This window comes from Antennarius striatus, chromosome 11 (assembly GCF_040054535.1).
Source record: "Antennarius striatus isolate MH-2024 chromosome 11, ASM4005453v1, whole genome shotgun sequence".
NCBI lineage: Eukaryota > Metazoa > Chordata > Actinopteri > Lophiiformes > Antennariidae > Antennarius > Antennarius striatus.
In genome coordinates, this window is record NC_090786.1 from 7,728,489 (window position 1) to 7,752,138 (window position 23,650).

Below are 23,650 nucleotides of genomic sequence, written 5' to 3' on the forward strand. Positions count from 1 at the left end.
TCTGATTTGAAATAGTTTTTAGAAAATTTATTCTATCGTATTATTTACTACTTTACAAAATGTTTAACCACCACAAGTTTCTTTGTTGGGACAGGGACATATCCTTTTTTTTATTCACTTTGTTCGTACTAGACGGCCGTAATAGAGTGAACATCTTCATTATATACAATCTATGATACACCTCGACACAGCAGTGTTGAGACTCGTCGTGGCTCATTGGAGATGGGCTGAGGCAGAGAGTGTACCGAACTAAACACCAAGACCGTTGACCGCTGCTTGTGGCGCTTAGAGAAGGGAATAGTCGGGTAAGTTGACCAGGAACACTCGATGAAACAGGGTAACACTTACATACGCAGCGTTGTTGTTTCATCCAACTGTAGTTACAAGTTAGCTGTGTTTTACGACAACGTCTAAGAGGTCTCGAAAATGTTAGCTAGGATACTTAATTCCCGACATTAACCTCTTCTATAAAGCGTCAGATGAAATTATTTTATTTTATATTTATGTTTTTTGAAAGTCCAGCAACCCAGGAATGGCAGCTTGTATCGTCAAGTGGGAAGATAATACAATGCTGTTTGTTTAGCAAGTTTGTGATGATGTGAAGTGGCTGCTAATAGCAGGCTAACCTGAGCCATATCTCGGGCCAGCCAGCCAGGGACGGTGATGCTGCTAGCATAAAAGTTGGGACAATTTAATGTTCGCTAACGTCAGATATAATTACAAGGTTATCCTGCACGTAATTTTTCAAGTACTTTAGGCGAGTTAAGGAGTACGTTTTATTCTCTTCTCCAAATTAGCACATTGTGACCCGATTAAACACCTCACTAGCAAACTGCTGGTGTATAAAGGACCCTGCTTGATTAAGCTTTGAAGGCCAAAATCTGTCAAACCTGTTAGATTTAATGTGCTGCTTGTTTGTCCATCATAGCTGATAGCTGACTGATAACTGATCTGTTCCAGACCTCATGAAAGCACATTACTGCATATGCCATTCGTTTCAATGGATTGTTCCTGGTTGACGTCCATTTTTTGTCCTAAAGGGTTTCTTTCATTAGTTTTTTCTGAAATAAAAATCAATAAAAAATTCCACAACACTGAAAACAGACAGAACAACCACGAGTTTAAAAAAAATTAGCTGCCCTATAAATTAACATGTTTTCATGTGTAATTGTTTTTTTTTTTTTTTTTTTGGCATTGAGTTAAATTAAAAACAGTGCAAAGTGATATCTGAAGTTCTACCTTCTAGTTTAATTGTTGTGGATATGTTTATTCAAAATTTTATACCAGCAACACATTTGAAACATTTTACACAGGGGCATCAAATAACTAATGGTTATAAACCTGATTAGATCATTCCTCAAAGAAAATTTAAGGAGTTTAATTTGTAGTAGGTGCTATAATTACAGTATACCTGCCTGGCATCTTTAAAAGAATCATTTATTTATTCATTCACGAGCAGACACTGGGGAGAGGTTCACCAATATTTGTAAAACTACATAGGAAATACTTAAAAAGTTTAAAATCAATGTTTTTCAATATGTAAGATTTTTTACGAATTTGGTCACCTTTAGTCCAGAGTGCAGAGAATTGTGAAAAATCTCTGGACAAAAGGGGCAAGGACAAAGATGGACACTGAGTTCCTGTGACCTGTGTAATCTCAGATGGCCTTCAGTTAAAATTGACATGGTTTTATGAAAAAGATTACTACATGAGAAATTGTGGCCAGTTTAAATTGAGTTTGTAGTGCATCGATGAAAACATGTTAAAACTCAATAAAAGACGAAGTAGTATACCAACAAGATTCAGTAATGCCTCAGTCAGACCTTTCTGGTACAGATCTTATCTGAGATGAACTGTAGCATAGAAGTCAAGTGTCCCTTGATCTGAAGAATTAACATTACAAATATTTTTTGGAGATCACGTGCCTCCTTGTGCCCTCCATGCAGGGCAAAGGTCAATAGCCAGCATTTGCAATGAAATGGTGATCTCTGCTTATTCCATCAAGACACTAACAAAGCCACATTCTGCAGATTTGCAGTCCTGTGATTTCAAAATCAGAGAGAGTAGTTAACTGGCCTGCCTTGCAGTTTCGACTTGTACCTTGTTGAAAATGTGCATTCGGAAGAGTCAAATATAACAACTTTGACCTCAGACAGTTTGAGCCACTGAAGTCGTCCATCAAGCAGGAATCGTACAAAATTCCACTTTAAAAATGTAAACAGTTTCCTTTCTTCTCAAAGTGAGCATTGTTTAAAAAATGTGTTTTAATATAACAATGGTAAATATGGTCCAGACCCAACTTCTGTGAAACCTGGTGTGAGACTTAAACTTGGAATTAGCATATATTTATATCAAAGGTTAATCGGTTTGGATATTAATATCTTCTTTGTCTTGAATGCAGTTGCGTTTAGGTTAAAAAAGGAGTGCCATTACCCAGTGTTCTCGTTTGTGTGCGACCTTGCATCTTTGACGCACAACTTTTGACGGGGACGCACGATCGTCAGAGAGCGTGCGTCCCAGGGATGCAAGCTGTAAATGCTTACAATAAAAAAAATCGATACTACTTTTTTTCGCGATATAATATTGGGATAAATGCACTTCCTTTCAACAAGAAATATTCACAATTTATCCATTTCTCCATTTTAATTTTGAACCTGGAAATTGCCATTATGTCTCACGCGAGACTCATCTGCGGGATTCAGCCCTGTTAAAATCGACTTGCATCGAGAGTAACGGCAACACAACGTCTGCTCATTTTTCACGCAGCAGTGAGAGAGCAACGAATTAATCTTACATTATCACCATGCCTCCGAAAAAAACAAATAAATGACAATCAGTGCTTTTTTGGACAAATATCAATCATAAATTTATGAAGACAAAGTCACAGATATATCTGTGGACAGTAAGAATGAAGAGGCAGAAGACAAATAAAAACCAACAAAATCTGAGCATTTGTACACCAATGGGTGCAATTGTTGCCATGAGTGAGGCACGTTGATAACTATGGTGAAAACTACATGTATTGCGAGGTATGCACACAACAGAATTCAGTCAATGGAATGCACAATTCTACAAAAAAAAATCAAAATTTCTTGAGATCCACCTTAACGTGCCATGCTGAACTGAACTCACACATGTTGGCCATGGATATCCCGTCAATGCCAGAAGACCGAAAGAGATGCATTGCAAAATCCAATGCCAAGAAGGATAAAGCAATCTTGGCTCTTTCGAAGGTTGTGAAATGGGTGGCTGCTGAACATATACCCTTCAAAAAGTTTAAAACTATCATTGAACTTATGCATGACATTGGTGTACCTGATGTGGAGCTCCTTAAACAACAAAACATGCATCATGACTCGTACGTCACAGGAAGCCAACTTTTGGATAGTTTGGCCGAAGTTGCAGAGAAAGAGTTAATAGAAAAAAATCAGGCATCTCTGGTATTAAGCATCCTAGCAGACGAATCAACAGATGTAACAAATATAAAGAGGCTAGTTTTCTATGCTCAAATAATTTACTCTGATACAATATTTTTAAAACTGTTCTTTTTTAAAGAATAACTACCAGGCTTTTAACATTTTGATAATTTTTTTAATTCTTTTTTCTTTTTACTTAATAAACAGATATGACATTATTAATAATATCATTAAAATTAACAGTTGTAGTTTTTATATTGTACTATTGGCTAAACTCAATCCTTGCATACGCCTTTTACCGTATATTCTGGTATTACTTTTGGGATGCATAAACTTCATGCTGGGATGTACAATTTTTTTTTGCAGCACATCCCAGGGATGCAGTACTTTCCTGAGGTAAAATGAACTCTGATTACCATATGCTTTTAATTTCCATGTTACATAATGGTTATATGATTTGATCTCCAGCTCTGTGGTTTGACACCCAGTGTCTGCACCAAAATGAGATGAAATATTCCTTTATTAGTTCCACAGTGGGTAAATTTCCACAACACAATACTCTCAATTTCCATTAACAAAACCAGGTTATTTCCCCCACCATTCCAGTTTTCAGCTGTTGTGACTTTAAGTGATCGGCAGTGGTCTATGATCATGAAAAGAAAATACTAATCCTCTGGCTGTCAAGCTTGGCTTTACTGTATTTCTTGTACTTTGTTTGTAGGTAGCTACTATGTGATGTGGAAAAAGTTTTCACCATACCTAAACTGTCTTTTTACTAGGGGACAGAATATAGAAATAGAAAGAAGTCAGCCAATATGTCTCTCCCGTCAAGGTTACCACTTTAAAATTTCTTGGAATGGACCTCTGCTTCTCACTGTGAATAATTTTATTTGTTACTGTGTCCCTCTTTTGCTTACTGTAACTGAGAATTTTTACAGTACTGTATTACATTAAGAAGAAAGCCAAGCTCAGTAAAGCCTATTTATGAGGCAGCTAGTTGGAATGCATTTATATGTGTGCGCTAGTATCCTGGACATTAGTTTTTGACGGATTCAGGTTATGTGTTTGAGCAGGTAAACCTCATATCCTGGCTTCAGAAACTCAAACATGCTTCCTGGACTACTTTAGTAGTTTGTTTGTCCTCAACACAATGTTGCAGAAGGTTTATGAGCTTAAGGCAACATTATACTTACCCTGGACAACTGCTAACCCATGTAATATCCCTTTTGGTGTTACTGGTTCTGCTCAAAAATTTGAGAAATATGAGGTATTACTGGAACCTGTCAACAACAACTTGCTTGGGTCAGTAATTCAGCTTATATTTTCCCCAGTGCATGTGCTGTCATGAACTGGCTTTAAAAAAAGATGATATCTCCCACCCCACCCCCCATTCTGCGAAGTATACACTTATCACATCATGAACACAGTGTACATGACTTATTGCCGGGACTAGATCTTACTGAGCTTTCGCCATGGCAACATGATATGGAAAGTTTCCCACAGGAGGCCCAATTATTAAGATTTTTGTTCCGTGTCCAGATGTTCTTGCAGTCTGAATCTGAGGTCAGTTTTCATTATTAGATATAGCAAACAAAAAAGAAAAATTAAAAAGTTGAGAATGTCAACAATATCCTGATAGAGAGGGCGGTCTCTCTTTCATAACTATGTGCCCTACTCTGGAGAACACCCCATTGCAAGGAACGTCTTGCCAACATAGTAACTTGAGGGTATTTTAATGCTGCCTGGTAGAATGCTACTTCCTCTTTGATGGTCTTGGTAAACTCCTTGTGCCTGTGTCTCAACATCCTAAAGGTTTCTTCAAATCTATTCGCTGCATTTCAACATGCCCCATTCATGTAACCACGCATCTGCTGTGAAGTTAAAAGGTGTATGATCTAGAGAGACCTTCATTGTATTGTGTGTGTATGTGTGTGTATGTGTGTGTACGTGTTCTCTCACAGCAGTTCCATCCTGAGATTTGAACATATTGCTTAAAAAGTAAAAACAGCTCTAAAACTGTTGCCACACCGTCGTAGTTGCACTTCTTTGTATAGTCTCAAGAATAGCTGGAGAACATTGGGTGAAGATGAAAGGCAAGATTAGCCTGGTTTGGTCCATCATTACATCACAATACAAATTTAATTAATCCAAATGGTCTTGGTTGTGCTTGTTGTGGGCTGACGAAGATAGCTTAAAACCTAGAGCTCTGAGTAGTGCAGACACAGAAAGATGTGTTTTTCAGAACAACACAAAGCAGAGACTCCAAAATGTAATGGATTATTTTATAATGAATGGTTATTTGATGAAATTTGGCAATTAAATAAATAGATTGGCTTACTTTTGGCATGGTTGAGAGTCGCTTTGGCCCATCAAGTAGGAAATACCCTTTTCATATTTTATTTTTGGCTTGTATAATTGTCACCCATCACTTGGAATGCCCTATTATTTCAAATACGTCTTTAAATTAACCCACCACTTAACCTGAGTTCATTTTAACTTAAAAGTTTACACATGGCTGCCCTGGGCTTGCGCTAGCTGATAACCACTACACCATAGGCGAAGTAAATTCCAGAGTGGCTACAAGGTTTTTAGCCTGTGTAGCCACTGTGTCGTTCTTATTTTTAGGAAAAAAAGGCTAAAACTTACAACTTTTTTGGAATTGCAAAAATCCCCGAGTGATAACATAAGAAAACAAACTTTTTCTCGCTAGGCGCATGCCGACGGAAATAGCCGAAGTGACCCGAACGCTCCCGATCATTAAATATGCACTCGGGTCATGACCTCCTCTCGTCCAATGAAAAAAAAGGATTCTATTTTTACAAGCTAAACCCGCAAATTGGTGTACGACAAGGTGAGGACGATCGATTGAAAGAAAATGAGAATAGAGTGTTTTACAGTAGATTTTGTGTTAAAATTCTAATTGAACAATGCTGACAGGGGATAGGAGTGGTGACAGACCGATCAGAAGGTAGATGAAATATATTATCAATACTTTTTTGTAGTCTTAGACTTTTGATCCCTGTGACCGGCAGGAATAACCAGTGATGCATGTAAATGTGTCTGTGTAGGTTCTCAGTGAGGTCATGGTTATCCAAAAGCTGTTTGAGTCCATCCACTGGACGTTAAGAAAGCTCTTGAAGACATTTCGTCTCTTATCCAAGAGACTTCTTCAGTTGAAGAACTGAAGAAGTCTCCAAATGCATATCCAAAAGCATTTACATGCTTTTGGATATGCATGTAAATGTGTATTCACCTCGCTTAGTATTTTTCATGCCTTTTTAAATTGAAATGAAAAATCATATTATCGAATTAAAAAAAAAAAAACTAAACTATGGCATACCAATGGAGTTGTCAAAGTCAAAGTTAAAATATCTTCTAGTCCAAGTAAAACTTACAAATAAACATTGAGTAATACCAAGAATCAAATTTAATAACATGAAATTGTCTAAATCAAAGTTAAAACATCTTCTGGTCTAAGTAAAACTTACAGGTAAACATTGAGTAATATTTTGTATGACTATCTTCACATAGTGAATGTAAGTGTTCAATTGTGGAATCTCACATTTCTACCTGCATAAAGTAGGATAGAAATAAAGATAGTTAAGCTTGAACTGTTGACTTTAGTGTATTTTTTTAGGTAAACTGAACAGAAGATATTGCCCTCAGAATGCACCAGAATGCAGGAAAAGAACCCTATTTTCTAAAAAAATTTCCAAAGGGAGGCCCCCCGCACACCCCCTGTGGGGGGGTATCCCCCCATACACCCCCACAACGAGCGTTGCTGGTCAGCGTGGCGGGCTGCGCCACTGTCTTGGACACAGAATGTGGCTTTTTGTAGCGTACTCAATTCTTTTACACTGAGCCACAGCGGCTTAGTCATACTACCTCTTAATGCAAGCCCAGAAGTGCCTGTTCAATTACATTGAGGATTTGCTTTGCATTATTTTTGACATCTTTTCTGTACATGAGCATATGCAGCAGGAGCTTGTGCAGCTTCTAACTGACATGATCACCAATCCTGACAGGGACGCCTCTCACTCTCTCGTGACAATCATTGTTAGTGCTGTGGTGAGATAGTCGTCCATGACAGCGTTGCTCCTTTATCCTGCCTCTGTGTCAAATAGGATGACTTGGGTGGATACGATGCCCCGCTTAGATGCTCTCAGCTCAGAGTCAGTGCACAACAACTGGGCCTTTTGTCCCTGATTTGCCCCATCCGCCCACGAAGTGCTCGTAATGTCCTGGAGAAAGAGTGCCTTTATCTCTGTTTTCCAAAGACTCATGTCAGTCTCATATTGTAGGCTCAGCAGCTAAAGTATGACAATATGCTTACTGTCATGTTTCTCGTAAATGCATTCACACTCTGCTGTATCCAGATATAGATCTAATCATGTACTTTTTTTTTCATGTACTTTTTAGGGATGTCACACCACAGCAAGTGAAATATTGCACATTTTCTCCTGCATAGCTACGGAGGGTGTGTTTGTTGTTTCCCTGTGTTGAACATGGCTGAGCTCAATAGTTTTCATTTATTTATTTATTTATTCATTGCGTTTTTTTGGTCAATGCTGAAGTGGGTGCTCAGCTGTGGTGGGAAGGAGGCGGTAGAAGGGGCTTGTCAGAGGCTTGCCAAATCAGATTCGAGAACAGTTGGGAGGATTGCACATAAAGTGAGAGAGGAGAGGACTGCAAGCAAAAAAAGGGAGAAAGGAAGAAATTAGTGGAGGGACAGAGAGAGACTGTGTGTTACGAGGAAAAAAGAAGACTGGGTGAGGATGATGTAAAAGGATAAAGGAAGAACTGTAATTTCTGTCACATGATTTCCTAGCAGGCTGTAACCTAGTGAGCTCCAGGTGAAGGAAAGCTCTGATAAAGAGGAGATAGATGCAAAGATTAAGTAGAAATCCTTGAAAAGGACATTGAGCTTCATCATTTCTTTTCCTTCTCTCATGTCTTTTAAATCATTTCTCTCTGTTGTACAGGAATTTTCCCACGTCCCACTCATCCCTGGTCCAAGCAGGGAGGGGAATGTACCAGTGGTGAGATGCCTTACGTGGACAGACAGAATCGCATCTGTGGTTTCCTGGACATAGAAGAGAATGAGAGCAGTGGCAAGTTTCTGCGTCGTTACTTCATACTGGACACGCAGCAAGGAAGCTTGGTGTGGTTCATGGACAATCCACAGGTAATACCTCAGTTTACCTCAGGTCTTTCAAGCAGTAAGCGAAAAGGAAGAACAAATTACAAGCACAGGAATACACCAGACTGACGCTCTGTGTTATATAAATATTTTTTAGAATGAACTCATTTTGCTATATACCTGGAACCTTATGCATATTTTTGTCACTGATCACAGATGTTATCATTCTCTGCTCTTTGACCCCCACGCTGGTTTGCAGATATTATATTTTGAAGTGGAGTAAACAGAAAGCATGTAGTGCAGAAGAGATTTTAAATGATTCACTTTGTTGCTTTCTTTTTATAAATCCAAAAACTAAAATTTTAATGACGCTAAATCTGGATCCCTTGGTTTCAAAGCCAGTCAGAAACTGAAATGAACTCTGATGGAGTGCATTCAAAGCATTATACAGTGTAGTGACTATTTAATATCAAGTTGTTATGACAAACTTTGCTCAACCCACAACTCTATGTATGTATAGTGGATTCATTAGTAAGTCGTCTGCTTTAATAAGTGGTTAAGTACCAGCGAGAGCTTTGCTGCCAGTTTGTATGGGATCATGGCCTGTGTATGACATTGGAACAGTCTTTACTGTAACACAAACACTGAACAAAGAGCTTTGCAGGACAAAATAAACCAAAGCTTCCCTTATCTTGACCATCATCTTTTTAAATTTGTGTCCTTGGATACAAATTTTCTTGATACACAAATCACCATTTGTACCTTTTTTCCCCACAGAACCTGCCTGTTGGTGCTAACTGCGTTGGGTCCCTAAAGCTCACTTACATTTCTAAGGTAAAAAGAAATATAATTGAAGCTTGTCTGACAAAAATACAAACATTATGTATAAATAGAATGCATTTACAGTACTTGATTTAAGCTAACAATTGTGAGCTTTGTCCTGTAGGTCAGTGATGCCACAAAGCTGAGACCTAAGGCAGAATTCTGCTTTGGTAAGAAAATACTAATCATTTGAAGTTGTCTGTTATTATCTCATAAATAAAAATACTGATATTGGTTGATAGCCCATTATTGCAACCAAACATGGAGCAGAAGGATAATAAAAAGGATCCCTGCAGTTCTATAGAAACTCATGAATCACATACTGAAAATGCTGACTACACCTGATGTAAGCTAAGAGAGGAATGCTCAGTCTTCCTCTGCTCTGTGTAACTCATCAAGTACTGTTCATATACTTTCCCCACCTTTGACTAGGAAGGGTTGTTTAGCAACATGATATTTTGCCTTTATATTGAATATTTATAGTTTAAGCCTCCCCCATAACCAGGCTTTGCTATAAAAATGGATTGTATAGTAAACTTGTTAATACTTTTGTATCCAATATTAGTTTTTTGTTAAAATGTTTCCGTTCTACTTTGTCTGGTCAGGATAGAATTAAAAGTCCCATGGAAGGTTTACTCTTAAATACCCATTATCATGTTTATTTAGGAATGAACCTTTCTTTTTTATTATTTAGGTCACTTAATGTCTTAAGTGGTATACTAGTGTACCACTGCAGTAGTAGACTAATATATTGACTGTCTAATTGTGTGTGTTTGACACCATGTGTCTTGTTGAAGTTTTGAGAAATTGCCAGTGTCCTAATGAGAACCGGATTTTTACACTGCACTTGGAGTGAAAAAGTAGTCAGATAACATTAGTATCATTGTTTAACTTTCTCTTAGATCCCTTAACAGTAGAGATTTCATTCTGCAATTTTTGCTAGACATGAGTCTGGACCTTCAGAGGTGCTTAGCTGATTATTTATACTGTACTGGAAAAGAAAAAAGATTGCTTTATATACAGAAAATGCAGAACAAGGAAAATGGCTCTTCATTGTTCCACGGTTTGAGTTGTCTCTGCCTTTTTCAGTTTGCTCCCACCAGATTTACCATCCCAGCTTTAATGTCCTTTATTCGCATGCTGTTGAAAAGAAATGGAGGAAGTGCAAGAATGATCTGAGTAACAGAATTGAAGGGTTTTATTTTAGAGAGAGACATAGATTGAGACTTCAATCCTTTTAGGTCCTAAATCTCAGTCCATAGCTAATAAGCATTTGACCCAAAAAGTTCTGTATGTATATTTTTAAGGTTTTTTTGTGTTCCATCTGTGCGAAAATATGTAAGGATATTCCATTGGTGGCCGTGGGCATTTTCCTTTTTTTGTCATGGTTATAAGTGCGTAGGTGTTGGAAGACTGAAACTGAGGCAGCTGGATTTAGCGTGGTCTAGCTTTGTCATCATACACATGTTTGTTGGAGAACTGCTGGTTGTGTGTGGGAGAGCCTCTTGGCTCAGATGTTTTTCACTTCCCGTGCAATGCACAGCAGACTTTCCTCAGTATTTATTTACACGTGATGCATATTAAACATAGAGTGAATCATATGATTTAATGTAGAGGATGTAGACTGTGACAATGAAGACTGACTGAATATGTTTTCACTTTTTTTCTGTTCCTGTTTCTTTTTTTAATCATCTTTTAGTCATCAATGCTGGGATGAGGAAGTTCTTCCTGCAGGCGAATGACTTGCAGGATCTTGTGGACTGGGTCAATGCTCTCAATAAAGCCACAAAGATCACTGTGAGAAACACGCACATACACACATACACACACACACACACACACACACACACACACACACACACACACACACACACACACACACACACACACACACATAGCTTAACTGTTTCAACTGTTCATTTTGGCCTATTCTTTGGTAGAAGCTTTGATTTTTTCTTTTTTGGAAATGCATGAGTGAATAGTTGAGTTGAGTGAGTCAGGGATGACTAACAGGATGCTGTATTGTAATGGGTTCTGGTATAATGGACTGTTTTCATTGTTCTCCATGAAGCCTTAGCTATTCAAAGAGGAAATGGATGCAGAGCTTTTGCATACGCACATATTACACACTTTGTTATAGTCATGAAGAAAGTGGATTTCCCTACTGACAGCTGAATTCCACAAAATAACTACAAATAACTATATGTAGAAAAACTTCTCAACTCAAATGAGCGTCTTATTCTAAGGTGCCAAAGATTTCCGATGGGCAGCAGAATGCAGAAAACCATAGGGTTCTGCCAGATGTCCTCATGACAAAGAAACCAGTCTCCTATAAGACAGAGATCATAGGAGGAGTCCCCATTGTCACCCAGACACAGGTGAATACACTGCTAACATACCATCCTATGTGTCTGCATGCACATTAACGTGCTCTGTTTTCTTTATAACATGTTAATATCTATATAGCAACTTCATGTAATAATGCTGTTTTAAATTAAAACTGCCTAAAATATATAACTTTGACAAAGATGGCTTGATTAAAGATGATTTTTTACAGATTCCTCACAGTTATGTGACAAATATCTGAAAGTTGTGAAACACAGTTATAACAATTAGAATCATTAGTACTGCTGCTTCACAGAAAGAGGTTCTATTTTCCTCGATGCTGACTGGCTGGGACATTTGCACGTTATTTCTTTACCTTCGTGGATTTCCTCTGGGTGCTTTGGGATCGGCTCCAGCCATACTGTCAAAATGTCCTTCAATTGCAATTAACATTTTTTTCTGGTGACTTTTAACCTCAAGCATGAAGGTGGTGATGGTTCAGACAGAACGGAACGTGAGGTCTTCCATCGTTCCCACAGCCAGCTACCCTACTTCCTGAGCAGGTCGGTTCAGGACAACACCGTCATCAAGTCGGGCTACTGCGTCAAGCAGGGAGCTGTGGTGAGCGTGTGCAGTTTTTTTGGTTGTCTGAGCCGGTTTGATTTGGCCCTCTGCTTGTCAGTCTACAATTCATTTATCTATGAACTTTCAACTGAGCAACTGTACAGTATATCCCCGTTTGTACGACATTATGACTCAGATTATTGCGTTGTAAGTAAGTTATAAGTGTTGGTGAATGTAAAAGATCTCAACATCTCTTCCCATTATCTTTCCCACCCCCCTGCAGATGAAGAACTGGAAACGGCGATATTTTTTACTGGAAGAAAACTCATTGAGTTACTTCAAGTCAGATTTGGTAATTAACTTTTTTATTGTTTTTATGTTTTATGTGGTACCACTTTGTGGAAAGGAATTAACTGCAAACACACTGTCCTAAGTTCTGACACGTTTCATCTTTGTTTTCTCTGTGGTGCTACATACTTACACATGCACACACACACACACACACACACATAGACAGATTATCTTTATGATAATAATGTACATTCCATGGCATATCCTTTCCTAGTCTGCCAGTATTTGACAGTGTTTTCTTTCTATTCTACCCACTTCCTGTCTGCTATATCAAATAGACAGGTCAAGAAAGTTACAGCCATCAGAGGTTTTAGTTTGCATTCTGATACTTCAAGAAAGTACACAAATGAATTTCTAACCAACATATTAAATATTTGTAATATACTTCCATGCAAATAGTAACATTACTGATGTGTATTTTTGGCTCTTGTAATAGTTATTTCCTTACTTGTAGGACAAAGAGCCACTGAGGATGATCCCGCTGAAGGAAGTTCACAAAGTCCAGGAGTGTAAACAGAGGTATTTAGCATGCCACAGCATTTTGTGATTGTGTAAAAAGATATCAATAGCCCTGTTTTTTTTTTTTTTTACTGATTTAGAATAAGATATGTGAATACCGGTTTGTTTTTCCACTTCTGTTGTAGTGACATAATGATGAGAGATAATCTGTTTGAAGTCGTCACAGCAACGAGGACCTTTTATATACAGGTAGAATATCTTTTTCTTTTTTCCTTTTTAGAATAATACACAATTGATTTTCATCTCCACAAAAAGGATGGAAACGACTATAGTGAATACTTTCTTCCAGAAGAAGCAGGAACTTAGGGTGACCTATAAGAGTGGAGGTAGGAGCACACAGGTAGACTACATCTTGTGTAGACGGTGTAATCTGAAGGAGATCAGTGACTGCAAAATAGTGGAAGGCGACAGTGTAGCCAAGCAGCATAGAATGGTGGTGTGTAGGATGACTCTGGTGGTGAGGAAGATGAAGAGGACAAAGTCAGAGCAGAGGATGAAATGGTGGAAGCTGAAACAGGAAGAATGTTGCATGACTTTTAGGAAGGAGTTAAGGCAGGCTCTGGGTGGTCAGGAGGTGCTTCCAGATGACTGGCAAACTACAGCTAATGTGATCAAGGAGACAGGTAGGAGAGTACTTGGTGTGTCATCTGGAAGGAAAGTAGATAAGGAGATTTGGTGGTGGAATGAGGAGGTACAGAAGTGTATACAGAGAAAGAGGTTAGCTAAAAAGGAGTGGGACACTGAGAGGACTGAGGAGAGTAGACAGGAGTGGAGGGAGATGCAGCATAAGGTGACGGTAGAGGTAGCAAAGGTCAAACAAGGGGCTTATGATGACTTGTATGCTAGATTGGATAGTAAGGAGGGAGAGACTGATCTATACAGGTTGGCAAGACAGAGAGACAGAGATGGGAAGGACGTGCAGAAAGTTAGGGTGAATAAGGATAGGGATGGAAGTCTATTGAGTGGTGCCAGTAGTGTTATGGGAAGATGGAAAGAGTACTTTGAAGAGTTGATGAACGAGGAAAATGAGAGAGAACAAAGAACTAGAAGAGGTCGCTGTTGTGGAGCAGGAAGTAGCAAAGATTAGTCAGGATGAAGTGAAGAGGGCATTGAAGAGGATGAAGAGTGGAAAGGCAGTCGGTCCTGATGATATACCTGTAGAGGTATGGAAGTGTCTAGGAGAGGTGGCAGTAGAGTTTCTGACTGGGTTGTTCAACAAGATCATAAATAGTGAGAAGATGCCTGAAGAATGGAGAAGTGTGCTGGTGCCCATTTTTAAGAACAAGGGAGATGTGCAGAGTTGTGGCAACTACAGAGGAATAAAGCTGATGAGTCATACAATGAAGTTATGGGAAAGAGTAGTTGAAGCTAGACTAAGGGCAGAAGTGAGCATTTGTGAGCAGCAGTATGGTTTCATGCCAAAAAAGAGTACTACGGATGCAGTATTTGCTTTGAGGATGTTGATAGAGAAGTACAGAGAAGGCCAGAGGGAACTGCATTGTGTTTTTGTAGATCTGGAGAAACAGGGTACCCAGAGAGGAACATGGTATTGTATGAGGAAGTCTGGAGTGGCAGAGAAGTATGTTAGAATGGTGCAGGACATGTATGAGGACTGTAAGACAGTGGCGAGGTGTGCTGAAGGTGTGACAGAGGAGTTCAAGGTGGAGGTGGGACTGCATCAGATATCAGCTCTGAGCCCCTTCTTGTTTGCTATGGTGATGGACAGGCTGACAGACGAGGTTAGACAGGAATCCCTATGGACTATGATGTTTGCAGATGACATTGTGATCTGTAGTGAGAGCAGGGAACAGGTGGAGGAGAAGCTAGAGAGGTGGAGGTTATTCCTGGAAAGGAGAGGAATGAAGGTTAGCCGCAGTAAGACAGAGTACATGTGTGTGAATGAGAGGGACCCAAGTGGAAGAGTGAGGTTACAGGGAGAAGAGATCAAGAAGGTGGAGGATTTTTAGTACTTAGGGTCAACAGTCCAGGGCAATGGAGAGTGTGGAAAAGAGGTGAAGAAGTGTGTACAGGCAGGATGGAACAGGTGGAGAAAAGTGTCAGGGGTGATGTGTGATAGAAGAGTTTCAGCTTAAAAAAAAAGGAAAGATGTACAAAACTGGTGAGACCAGCGATGTTGTTTGGTCTAGAGACAGTGTCACTGAGGAAAAGACAGGAGACAGAGCTGGAGGTAGCAGAGATGAAGATGCTGAGGTTCTCTTTGGGAGTGACCAGGAAGGATAGGATCAGGAATGAGTACATCAGAGGGACAGCACAAGTTAGAGGTTTTGGAGATAAAGTCAGAGAGGCCAGACTGAGATGGTTTGGACATGTCCAGAGGAGAGATAGTGAATCTATTGGTAGAAGGATGATGAGTTTTGAACTGCCAGGCAGGAGGCCTAGAGAAGACCAAAGAGGAGGTTTATGGATGTAATGAAAGAGGACATGAAGGTAGTTGGTGTGAGAGAAGAGGAGGTTGAAGACAGGGTTAGATGGAGGAAACTGATTTGCTGTGGCAACCCCTGAAGGGAAAAGCTGGAAGTAGAAGATGACTTTCATCTCCACAAACAAAACTTATCATTCCACCTCATTCATGAAAGCTGGGATTGCTCGTTTGTCTGCCTGTAGTCATTTTGCGGATTTTGTGTCCACATTGTCTCATTGCCTGTCACCCCCCCATCACTCAGTATCTCTTTCCTTTGTGTCTCCAACAAGGCGGACAGCCCAGAGGAGATGCACAGTTGGATCAAAGCTGTTTCTGGTGCCATTGTGGCCCAGCGGGGGCCCGGAAGATCTGCTGCCACAGTATGTATTTTTGCCTGCAGTGCAACAGAATGTACCCATAGCTAGGCTTAAGAAATATCAGATAGATTAAACCCAAAGCCTCAAAGACACCTGCAGAAAATGGAGCAGACTCAGTCAAACGTTTGGACAGTATATGATTTAGACTTTTGACAGATTGTGTACATAATCTTGCTTGTGCAGAACCTGAGACTTAACTGATTGAGATCGGGTCATAAGAGGAATCAAGGCTATTTGAAAGTGGGGCTGTATCTTTCAAATCATTGTACCCTTTGACCATTTTTTTCCAGTTTATACATATTAAGCACAGCTGCACTATGTACTTTGTTCCAGTTCTCCATTTTCTTCATTCCTATATGACCACCAAAAATCTCATGTTTTTTGAGGAAGTAAAAGCTCTGTGCCACCCAATCAACAGTTGATGACAGGAAATGGGGGGCAAATGAGAGAAAGGGGAGGGATGTGCAGCAAAGGGCCTCAGCTGGATTCTGGCTGGGGGACGTTGTGGTCATTGTTAGTCGTCCGAACCCCTGAGCCTCACCCGAGCTTTCACCTAGTCCGTGATTCATTCACTGATTTATAACTTTTCCATCAGCTCAGCCATCAGTCAGCTTTTTTTTTTTCAGTGAATACTTAGCCAAAAATGACAATAACTGACTTAAAACACCTGCCCCCATGGTCTCAATGTAGAGGAGCAGGACTGAGATTCTTTGGTCATAGCAGTAAAAGCTCAACTGGCTGACAAATATTGCATTTCTGGTAACCAGTTAAATGTTTTAATAATGCAGCCACAAGAGTTAAATTTTTTAATATGTGACGGAAAAGATTGGTTAGTGTTAGCAGAATTTTATTATTATTGTTATTATTAAAAAAACTTTAACTGCCCGTGTGATTGTAACTACATGAGAAGGAACTGGTAGCTAGTGAATCAGCTGATAGTCCTGCAGAGGAGAGTTTCCTGTCATATGCTGGAAACTACTGGAAACACGACACCTCTCCTCTCCTCTCCTCTCCTCTCCTCTCCTCTCCTCTCCTCTCCTCTCCTCTCCTCTCCTCTCCTCTCCTCCCCCCCCCCCCCCCCAAAGCCCCCCAGTTACTCCCTCCTCTCCCTATCGACAGCCCATCTGCTCTAATACTGCTTTGCACTGTGTTGTTGCAGATGCGGCAGGCCAGACGGCTGTCAAACCCCTGTATACAGAGGTATACGTCTCGAATCGGGGAGTGCAGCAGCACGTATGTCAGCTCGTCTCAGTCCGCCCCCCTTTCAAATATAAGTTTAACTTTTTAATCTTGTTTTCCACTCACTGGCTGGCCGTTGGTGGCTGTAGACATTATGAGCACAGATCCAATCTGACTGCACAGCTGAAGCTCTGTATTCTAAGAACCAACCATCTTAGGTATGGCTTGCTGCTTATCTCATCCACTTCTCCTCATTTGCTTTGCCTTTATTTTTGCTGCACTGTCACTTCAAGCTCAGCTCGAGTCTGAGTTCATTTCGTCAAGTGCATTCTGGTAAAGTTGTCAAAGATGTCTCTGAAAGTGTAAGAACAGAGGTGTGCTTGACTTAATTTCTCTTGCATGTGATGGCTTATGGCCACAGGCATGACATCTGATATCAAGCACAACTCAAGTCGATCAAATGCAAAGAACAGTTGTACAGTGTAATTCAAAGCTTAAATATGACTAAATAAAGACATAACCTATCCACACCTGCAGTCATTACCGCCCTCCCTCTCCCCCATAACTTCATGTGCACAGCTTTCAACTGCCTTCATCATTATTTTGTAAAAATAAAGATGTACGATTTAATCAACAACTCGTGCGTGACCGTCTTGCCAGCTCAGCTGTGAACACCTTTAGCTTTCTCCCGTCTGTATCACTGGGTATGTGTCTTTCACACCTTCTGTTTCTCTTCCCTTCATATTTATGATCTATGCAGTCTGCTGCAGCTGTGTACCTGTCTTAGATGTGCGACATCCTGCTTGTCTCTCCTACTCCCTCCTGCTCACTGCCTGTATGTTCTTTTTACTTTTTCGCACACATGACAATACAATACTTCTTTCCGTGTTGACCTCTTTTGTGTTTTGTGTGCAAAATGTTTGAGTTAACTGCTTAAGAAAAAAGTACTAACAGTTGCTGAATCCACAAGTACAGAGCTGTTAGTGTTAACAGCTTAATGAAATACGTCCTTGTAATGTAGCAGTTAAACACTACTTCACATAAGTGAACTTTCCAAGTTAACATCTAAAATATCTGCACGTGCTTGATGTTAGACATTTGGATTGGAGAAAATCATGAACTTGCGAGTTTGTTGTTGGACATTGAGTCTCACGTATTGCAATGATGAAGTAATATTGTGGTATAATTGTGTAAACCCTAACCCAAAACCTGGTGGAAGAAAATCAGAATACAGTATTCTACAGTCATTGGATATTTACATTGCAGTTTTGTTTTTTTTTAACTGGGATGTTTCTCTAAAAATGTTTCACTAGCTACTACGTAGTAGCTTTTACCACCTTTATTGTGTCTGTTCTTTCTTCCCATGATTCTGTTTTGTTTTGCAGAGACTGAAATCTGACAATGCAAAAGCTGTGAAATAATGAACAACAATCAACTAATGTTTCCTAAGGTCCCCATTGCAACTTGTCAACTACCAAAACTAAACCCTGTTGACTACCGTCACTGACTGCTACCCCTGCTACTACTTCTCCTGTTGCTACTACTTCCACTACTACTTCTACTGCTACTGTTTCAGCTACTGCTAACTCCAACCTAGCAATGCTTCATTCTTCAGAACTTTCAACCTTCAGCCCCAATCTTCTAAAGCTGCATCAGGCCCCATGTGCTGATGTTAATTGCAAGTTTGTAACTTTTCATGCTCCTGAGATGAACATAGACACATCATAAATTTAGGTGTTTTTTTTTTTACTAACAACCACTTTTTTTCCCCTTTCTGTGTCCTGCTGTTTCTCCTGTAGGAACATGGCAGCCGTTCCACTTTCTACTGCAGCCCCTCGGGTCCAACCGTCTCTTACACGCACGTATCTGCCATGCCACCATGCCACCCAGAGTGGGGGGCTGCTGTCCCGTGCGGCCCACGCTCACAGCTTGGCGTGGGACAGCGAGCACTTCATGAGCCTGCTACCACGGCCCAGTCACAACCACGCGCCAGCACGCCTGTCACTGCAGGAGACGAGCTTGGCAAAGTGACCCCCAGGCTGCCTACTACCATTACCAAAACCCCTGAGGAGTCACTATGGCGACGGCGGAGCAGCATTGAGCCCCACATGTTTGATCCACCCCTGAACCTGGATGAGGCTGACCTGCCGGTGAGCCAGGTCTGAGCCATCAAAGTGGATGTAGAAATGTGTTTTTCCAGATGGTGATTTCTTAAAAAAGGAGAAAACGGTGTGCAGCAGGTGTTTAAAAAGAATCAGTCGGTTGCTTTCAAACCACAGCCACTTGTGGGGGATGAGATTCAACATTCTGAACTCACCTTTTGGACTCCTCCAGCAGCATGCTAGAGAAATCATTTCTGATCTGCACTCATGTGCCAAAAACAGCCCAGTCTTCACCTGCAGCCCTTAGCCTCCCAGCTGTTGTATTGACAGCCCTGTATTTATTTACTAAGAAAGGTTGTCAGAGCAGTTCTGATTAGAATTTGATAAGAGAGCGTTATCCTAACCTTTACAGAGACAACAGTGGGGACTGTGGATGTTTTTAACCTTTTTGGTGCCAAGAACACAAGGGAGGTTTCTAGTGCAAGCAGTTTCCTCTGGTCTGAAAAGATGCTGCAACGGATGTCAATCTCCTCAGCGCCTTTCTAGTCTTCTGATTTGATTTTAGCTGCGAGGGTTGTTCATGCACTCGCTATTATACCCTTAGATTTGCCTACTGATGTTGACCAGTATGCCAAGCCTAGGTTGAGATCAAATCTTGACTCTAATATAAATTATAATTCAGTATTTCTGGACTGGTCTAACATTGGATAAAGATAAAAATAATAAGACTAATTGAATTAGTTGAAGCCACACTACAGTTGCCAAGCCTTTTACGTTCACTTTCTTGTTTTTTGTATTCAAGGGTATGACTGCATTCATATAGCTTCCTTACTATGTCTCAGCACAAACTGAAGTAGGTTACATATAAGTCTACAGTGAGTATTTTTTTTTACTTTAACAACCTCTGGTTGTTAAGTGAGTTTGACTGTTCAGAAAAGCAAAAGAAAGACATTTTTAAAAGCTATTGCAATATATGCCTCACTTTTTCAGTTTTTTCAGTACACTAAAATTTGTAGAATCATCTTTTTCATGGTTAACAAAAGGAACAACAGGGTTTTGAGTGAACAACAGGAGCCAGAAGTATGCTTGTACACATTTTGCAATTCGTAGTAATAAAAAAGGGCTAGGTCAGTTATAGGTAATCTTCCTGTACTGTGTGAACACCATGTAAACATTTTGAGAAACAATAATTGAAGCTCAGGCACATCTATTGCATGTTAACATTTTAATTTTAACATAATTCTTCCGATTTTTTTTCTGCTTTTAGTTTATCTATGGCCGCTCTGTGTGTTGTGTGTTTGCTGAGTTTTGTCCAAGATATTTATTTTTGTATGCTTTTAGATATTTCCTGATCATAACGCTTGTGCCTGTGTCACAAACACAACAGGATGCAGCTGCCTCATAGTTTTATTTTTTTTAAAATACCACTTTAGTTCTACTAAATAAAACACTAATCTTTTTTTATTTACTTTTTTTTTTCATTTCACTTTTATGTTCCAGCTAGTTGTGTCAGTCTGTTATTGATTTGAATTGTCTCTATTTATTATGTGGATGACTTGAAAGTAATAAACACTGAAAATGTTCTGGGATTGCTGAGAATCATTCAATATTTATTTGTCCATCAGCCTGATTAGTCCTGAGGTAAAGTCAGGGCTTCATTTTAAGAGAGAAAAATTCGTTTTTGGAATTCATCACTCATCAAGTCTCATTCTGCCCTCCTGTGGTGAAAGAAGAAAATGCGTAACTGGTTGAACAAATCATGGGAGCTTGAATTCCTACAACAGAAAACAAGTTCTAGTATTATGAAATATCTAAGAAAGGAAAACGATATACAGGAAATAAACACAATAAGCAGTAAACAGTTTATAAAAGGTAATCAGTTGAGAAAATCATTTTAACCTGCAAAATAAAATGTAGTTTGTATTTAAGGTTCACCAAACCCTAATGATAGGAGCATCAGTCCTATTAATCTTCCATGTTTCCCCTTCAACATATTACATATGATATGCAAATTACATCTTTTTAAATTTCAAGTTATTAATGTCACAGCACATGAAATATGGTCTTGGTATCTGTGCATATATATATTGTAGCTGCGTAGGCCTATAAAAGAATCAAACCAATGATTACATGATAAAACAGAATTTGACTTTTCTATCCTTTGAAATAATTCCAAATCAATGGAATAAGCAGCAGACTAGCACTGAGTCAGAGCTGAGTCCTTACAGATAGATGTTCCTTTATGTCAGTTTCAAAGAAAAACCATTACCAGTAAAAACAACTAACTTATTTCAGATATCTGCTATTATATGGGACTGTGTGGAGACATCATGTAAAAAGTGGGTGAAATTGGCAGATTTGGGTTCTAGCTCTAGCAAGGTTTTACAAGTTCAGGGGAAAGGCCACATCCAATCTCTGAGATGCAGATTTGAAGTGTGTTTTTCCCTGCTATGATACCACTTCATAAACTATTAAGACTCAAAGATAGGCAATAAAACATATTTAAAAAGAAAAAAAAAACTCCTTGAATAGTCCAAGAACCAACCCTTGGAGCATATCATGTTCAATATGGGCAAAATTGAAATGGAATTGTTAATGGAATCTCAGTGGAATAATTACTATTTGACAAATAGGTATAGAAAGCCTTTAACCAGCTCCAGATATTCCCATATTGTTTCTTACTCCAACAGAATTGCACAGTCTGTGGTTCCCACAGCAGCACTTAGATTTTTATATCGTAAATGAGAAAGCCCTTATAGTTAAAATCCAAATGCAGTGCATTTCCTTCTTAACACCCATGATTTCATCATGCAGTTTACATAATCCATCAGCTGCTAACTTGGTACTCATTACCAAGCATCATCTACATAAAGCATCATTATATGTAGATGCTAATGGAGTACAGTTGTGGTGCAATACTCAATATGCAAGGTCTCCAAAATCAGTCAGATAATAAGCCGTGACATATACTGGGCTTAGGTCTCTGTATGTAAATACATGGAATATATTGTGGATACTGCATTGGGAGTCAGCAGATGGATGTAACTCTTCTCTTCCATTTTCACATGGTCCATCTCCGCTGCTTATTGGACGATACAAGACTTTTGTGTGGCTTCAGACAGGGCCAAGTTGGACTTGAACGGGCCTCCCTCACAGCCAAGACAAGCAGATTGGAGCGGAGAGATCACACAGACCTCACTGGTGAATCCTTGGCTATGCTCACTGGTCGTAGTTGGAGAATGGGTGTTTCTACCGATGAGGTTGCTTTCATCTATGGATGTTCCCACTGATTCCTGCCAGTGTGTTTGAGCACTACAGTATTCCCTTGGTACTGTGAAACCCTTCTTATGGCTGCATGCTTGGGACATTGTGTGTTGTAATGCATCAAAATGACACAAAGCTCACATTTCCAGGCTTAGAAAGGAGTGTGCCCTCTAATCTTGGTTTATGTTGAATTCTGGGTTATACGTCTCACTTACTGTTCCTTTGAAAAATACAACCTCACTGCCACCCCCCCCCCCCCCCCCCCATACACACACACTCTAATTGCCTTCTGGAGACAGAGGCTTGTGTTACTTGTTGCTCTGACACACCACAGGGGGCCTCCTCCCTCCCTTCCTTAGCAGGAGCTCTGTGGCCCTCGCCTCCATCCAGCCCTGTTCTCATGATCAATTGTATTGAGGTGTTTTATGACACTCAGTCATTGCCTCTGTGTTTACTGGATTCTTTTACAGCTCACTACAGACATCTAAAACACAGATTTTGTATTCACCAACACCAATACTCAGGTCTTTAATTCTGGAAATGCATCTCATGAACAAACAACAAAATTATTTTTTGGTTTCTCACAAATATTACATTTCCTTCTAGCATACGGCACAAAGAAAAAAACCCAGATTGATTATACTTTAATTGAATTCCATTTAAATCTGGGAGGTGCTATTTATTTCTAGTTGGAAATCCCCATTAGATGTTTGTCACTCCCGACAGCTTGAAACTTACAGAGCTTGGAAAAGATAATTAAAGGATTAATTATGTTCTCATTCAATGATCCCCTTTGAACAAATGTGGCTGTTCCTAATTGCAAAGCTACAGTAACTCCTCAAATTCCACAATCCACCCAGTTTTTACACCGATATAGCCATAAGGCGTGTGTGGATGCCAGGAGCGACTCTTTCATGAGGTTAGTAGTTAAAAAATACACGTGAGGAAAAAAGCTTGCAGAGTGTGTGAAGAACTGTGCAGCATATAATAATAAATCAGGAATGCATGGCTGCATGCATGGCTGCTTCCACTATTGTTTTTAAAAATAAAATAAAAATCTTTACTTATTCATAAACTTTTTTTCTTTTTTTTTTCCAAAGTCAGCAAATACAGGCAGACCTGGAATGTCCTTGAACCGTTTATGGAGAATCTCTCATCTCCAGAGATGA

The 23,650-nt window shown here is 39.6% G+C and overlaps 1 protein-coding gene across 9 annotated transcripts; it reads left to right on the top strand.

Moving 5' to 3' along the window:
* The first annotated feature begins 202 nt into the window (after positions 1-202).
* Positions 203-20,806, top strand: LOC137603807 (pleckstrin homology domain-containing family A member 1-like). Of its 9 annotated transcripts, none has more exons than XM_068327579.1 (15): positions 203-305; positions 8,399-8,601; positions 9,334-9,390; positions 9,503-9,548; positions 11,078-11,175; positions 11,625-11,756; positions 12,184-12,324; positions 12,551-12,619; positions 13,073-13,137; positions 13,263-13,326; positions 15,850-15,939; positions 17,096-17,136; positions 17,265-17,333; positions 17,876-17,950; positions 18,915-19,277. In XM_068327579.1, exons 2-15 carry the CDS (start codon positions 8,461-8,463, stop codon positions 19,144-19,146), a joined length of 1,320 nt encoding a protein of 439 aa, XP_068183680.1. In that variant the 5' UTR covers positions 203-305; positions 8,399-8,460; the 3' UTR covers positions 19,147-19,277. The 9 variants fall into 9 exon arrangements, with proteins under 9 accessions (XP_068183680.1, XP_068183687.1, XP_068183684.1 ...); XM_068327586.1 differs by lacking the exon at positions 18,915-19,277 and adding an exon at positions 18,501-18,789; XM_068327581.1 differs by lacking the exon at positions 203-305 and adding an exon at positions 8,109-8,185.
* The last annotated feature ends 2,844 nt before the right edge of the window (positions 20,807-23,650 follow it).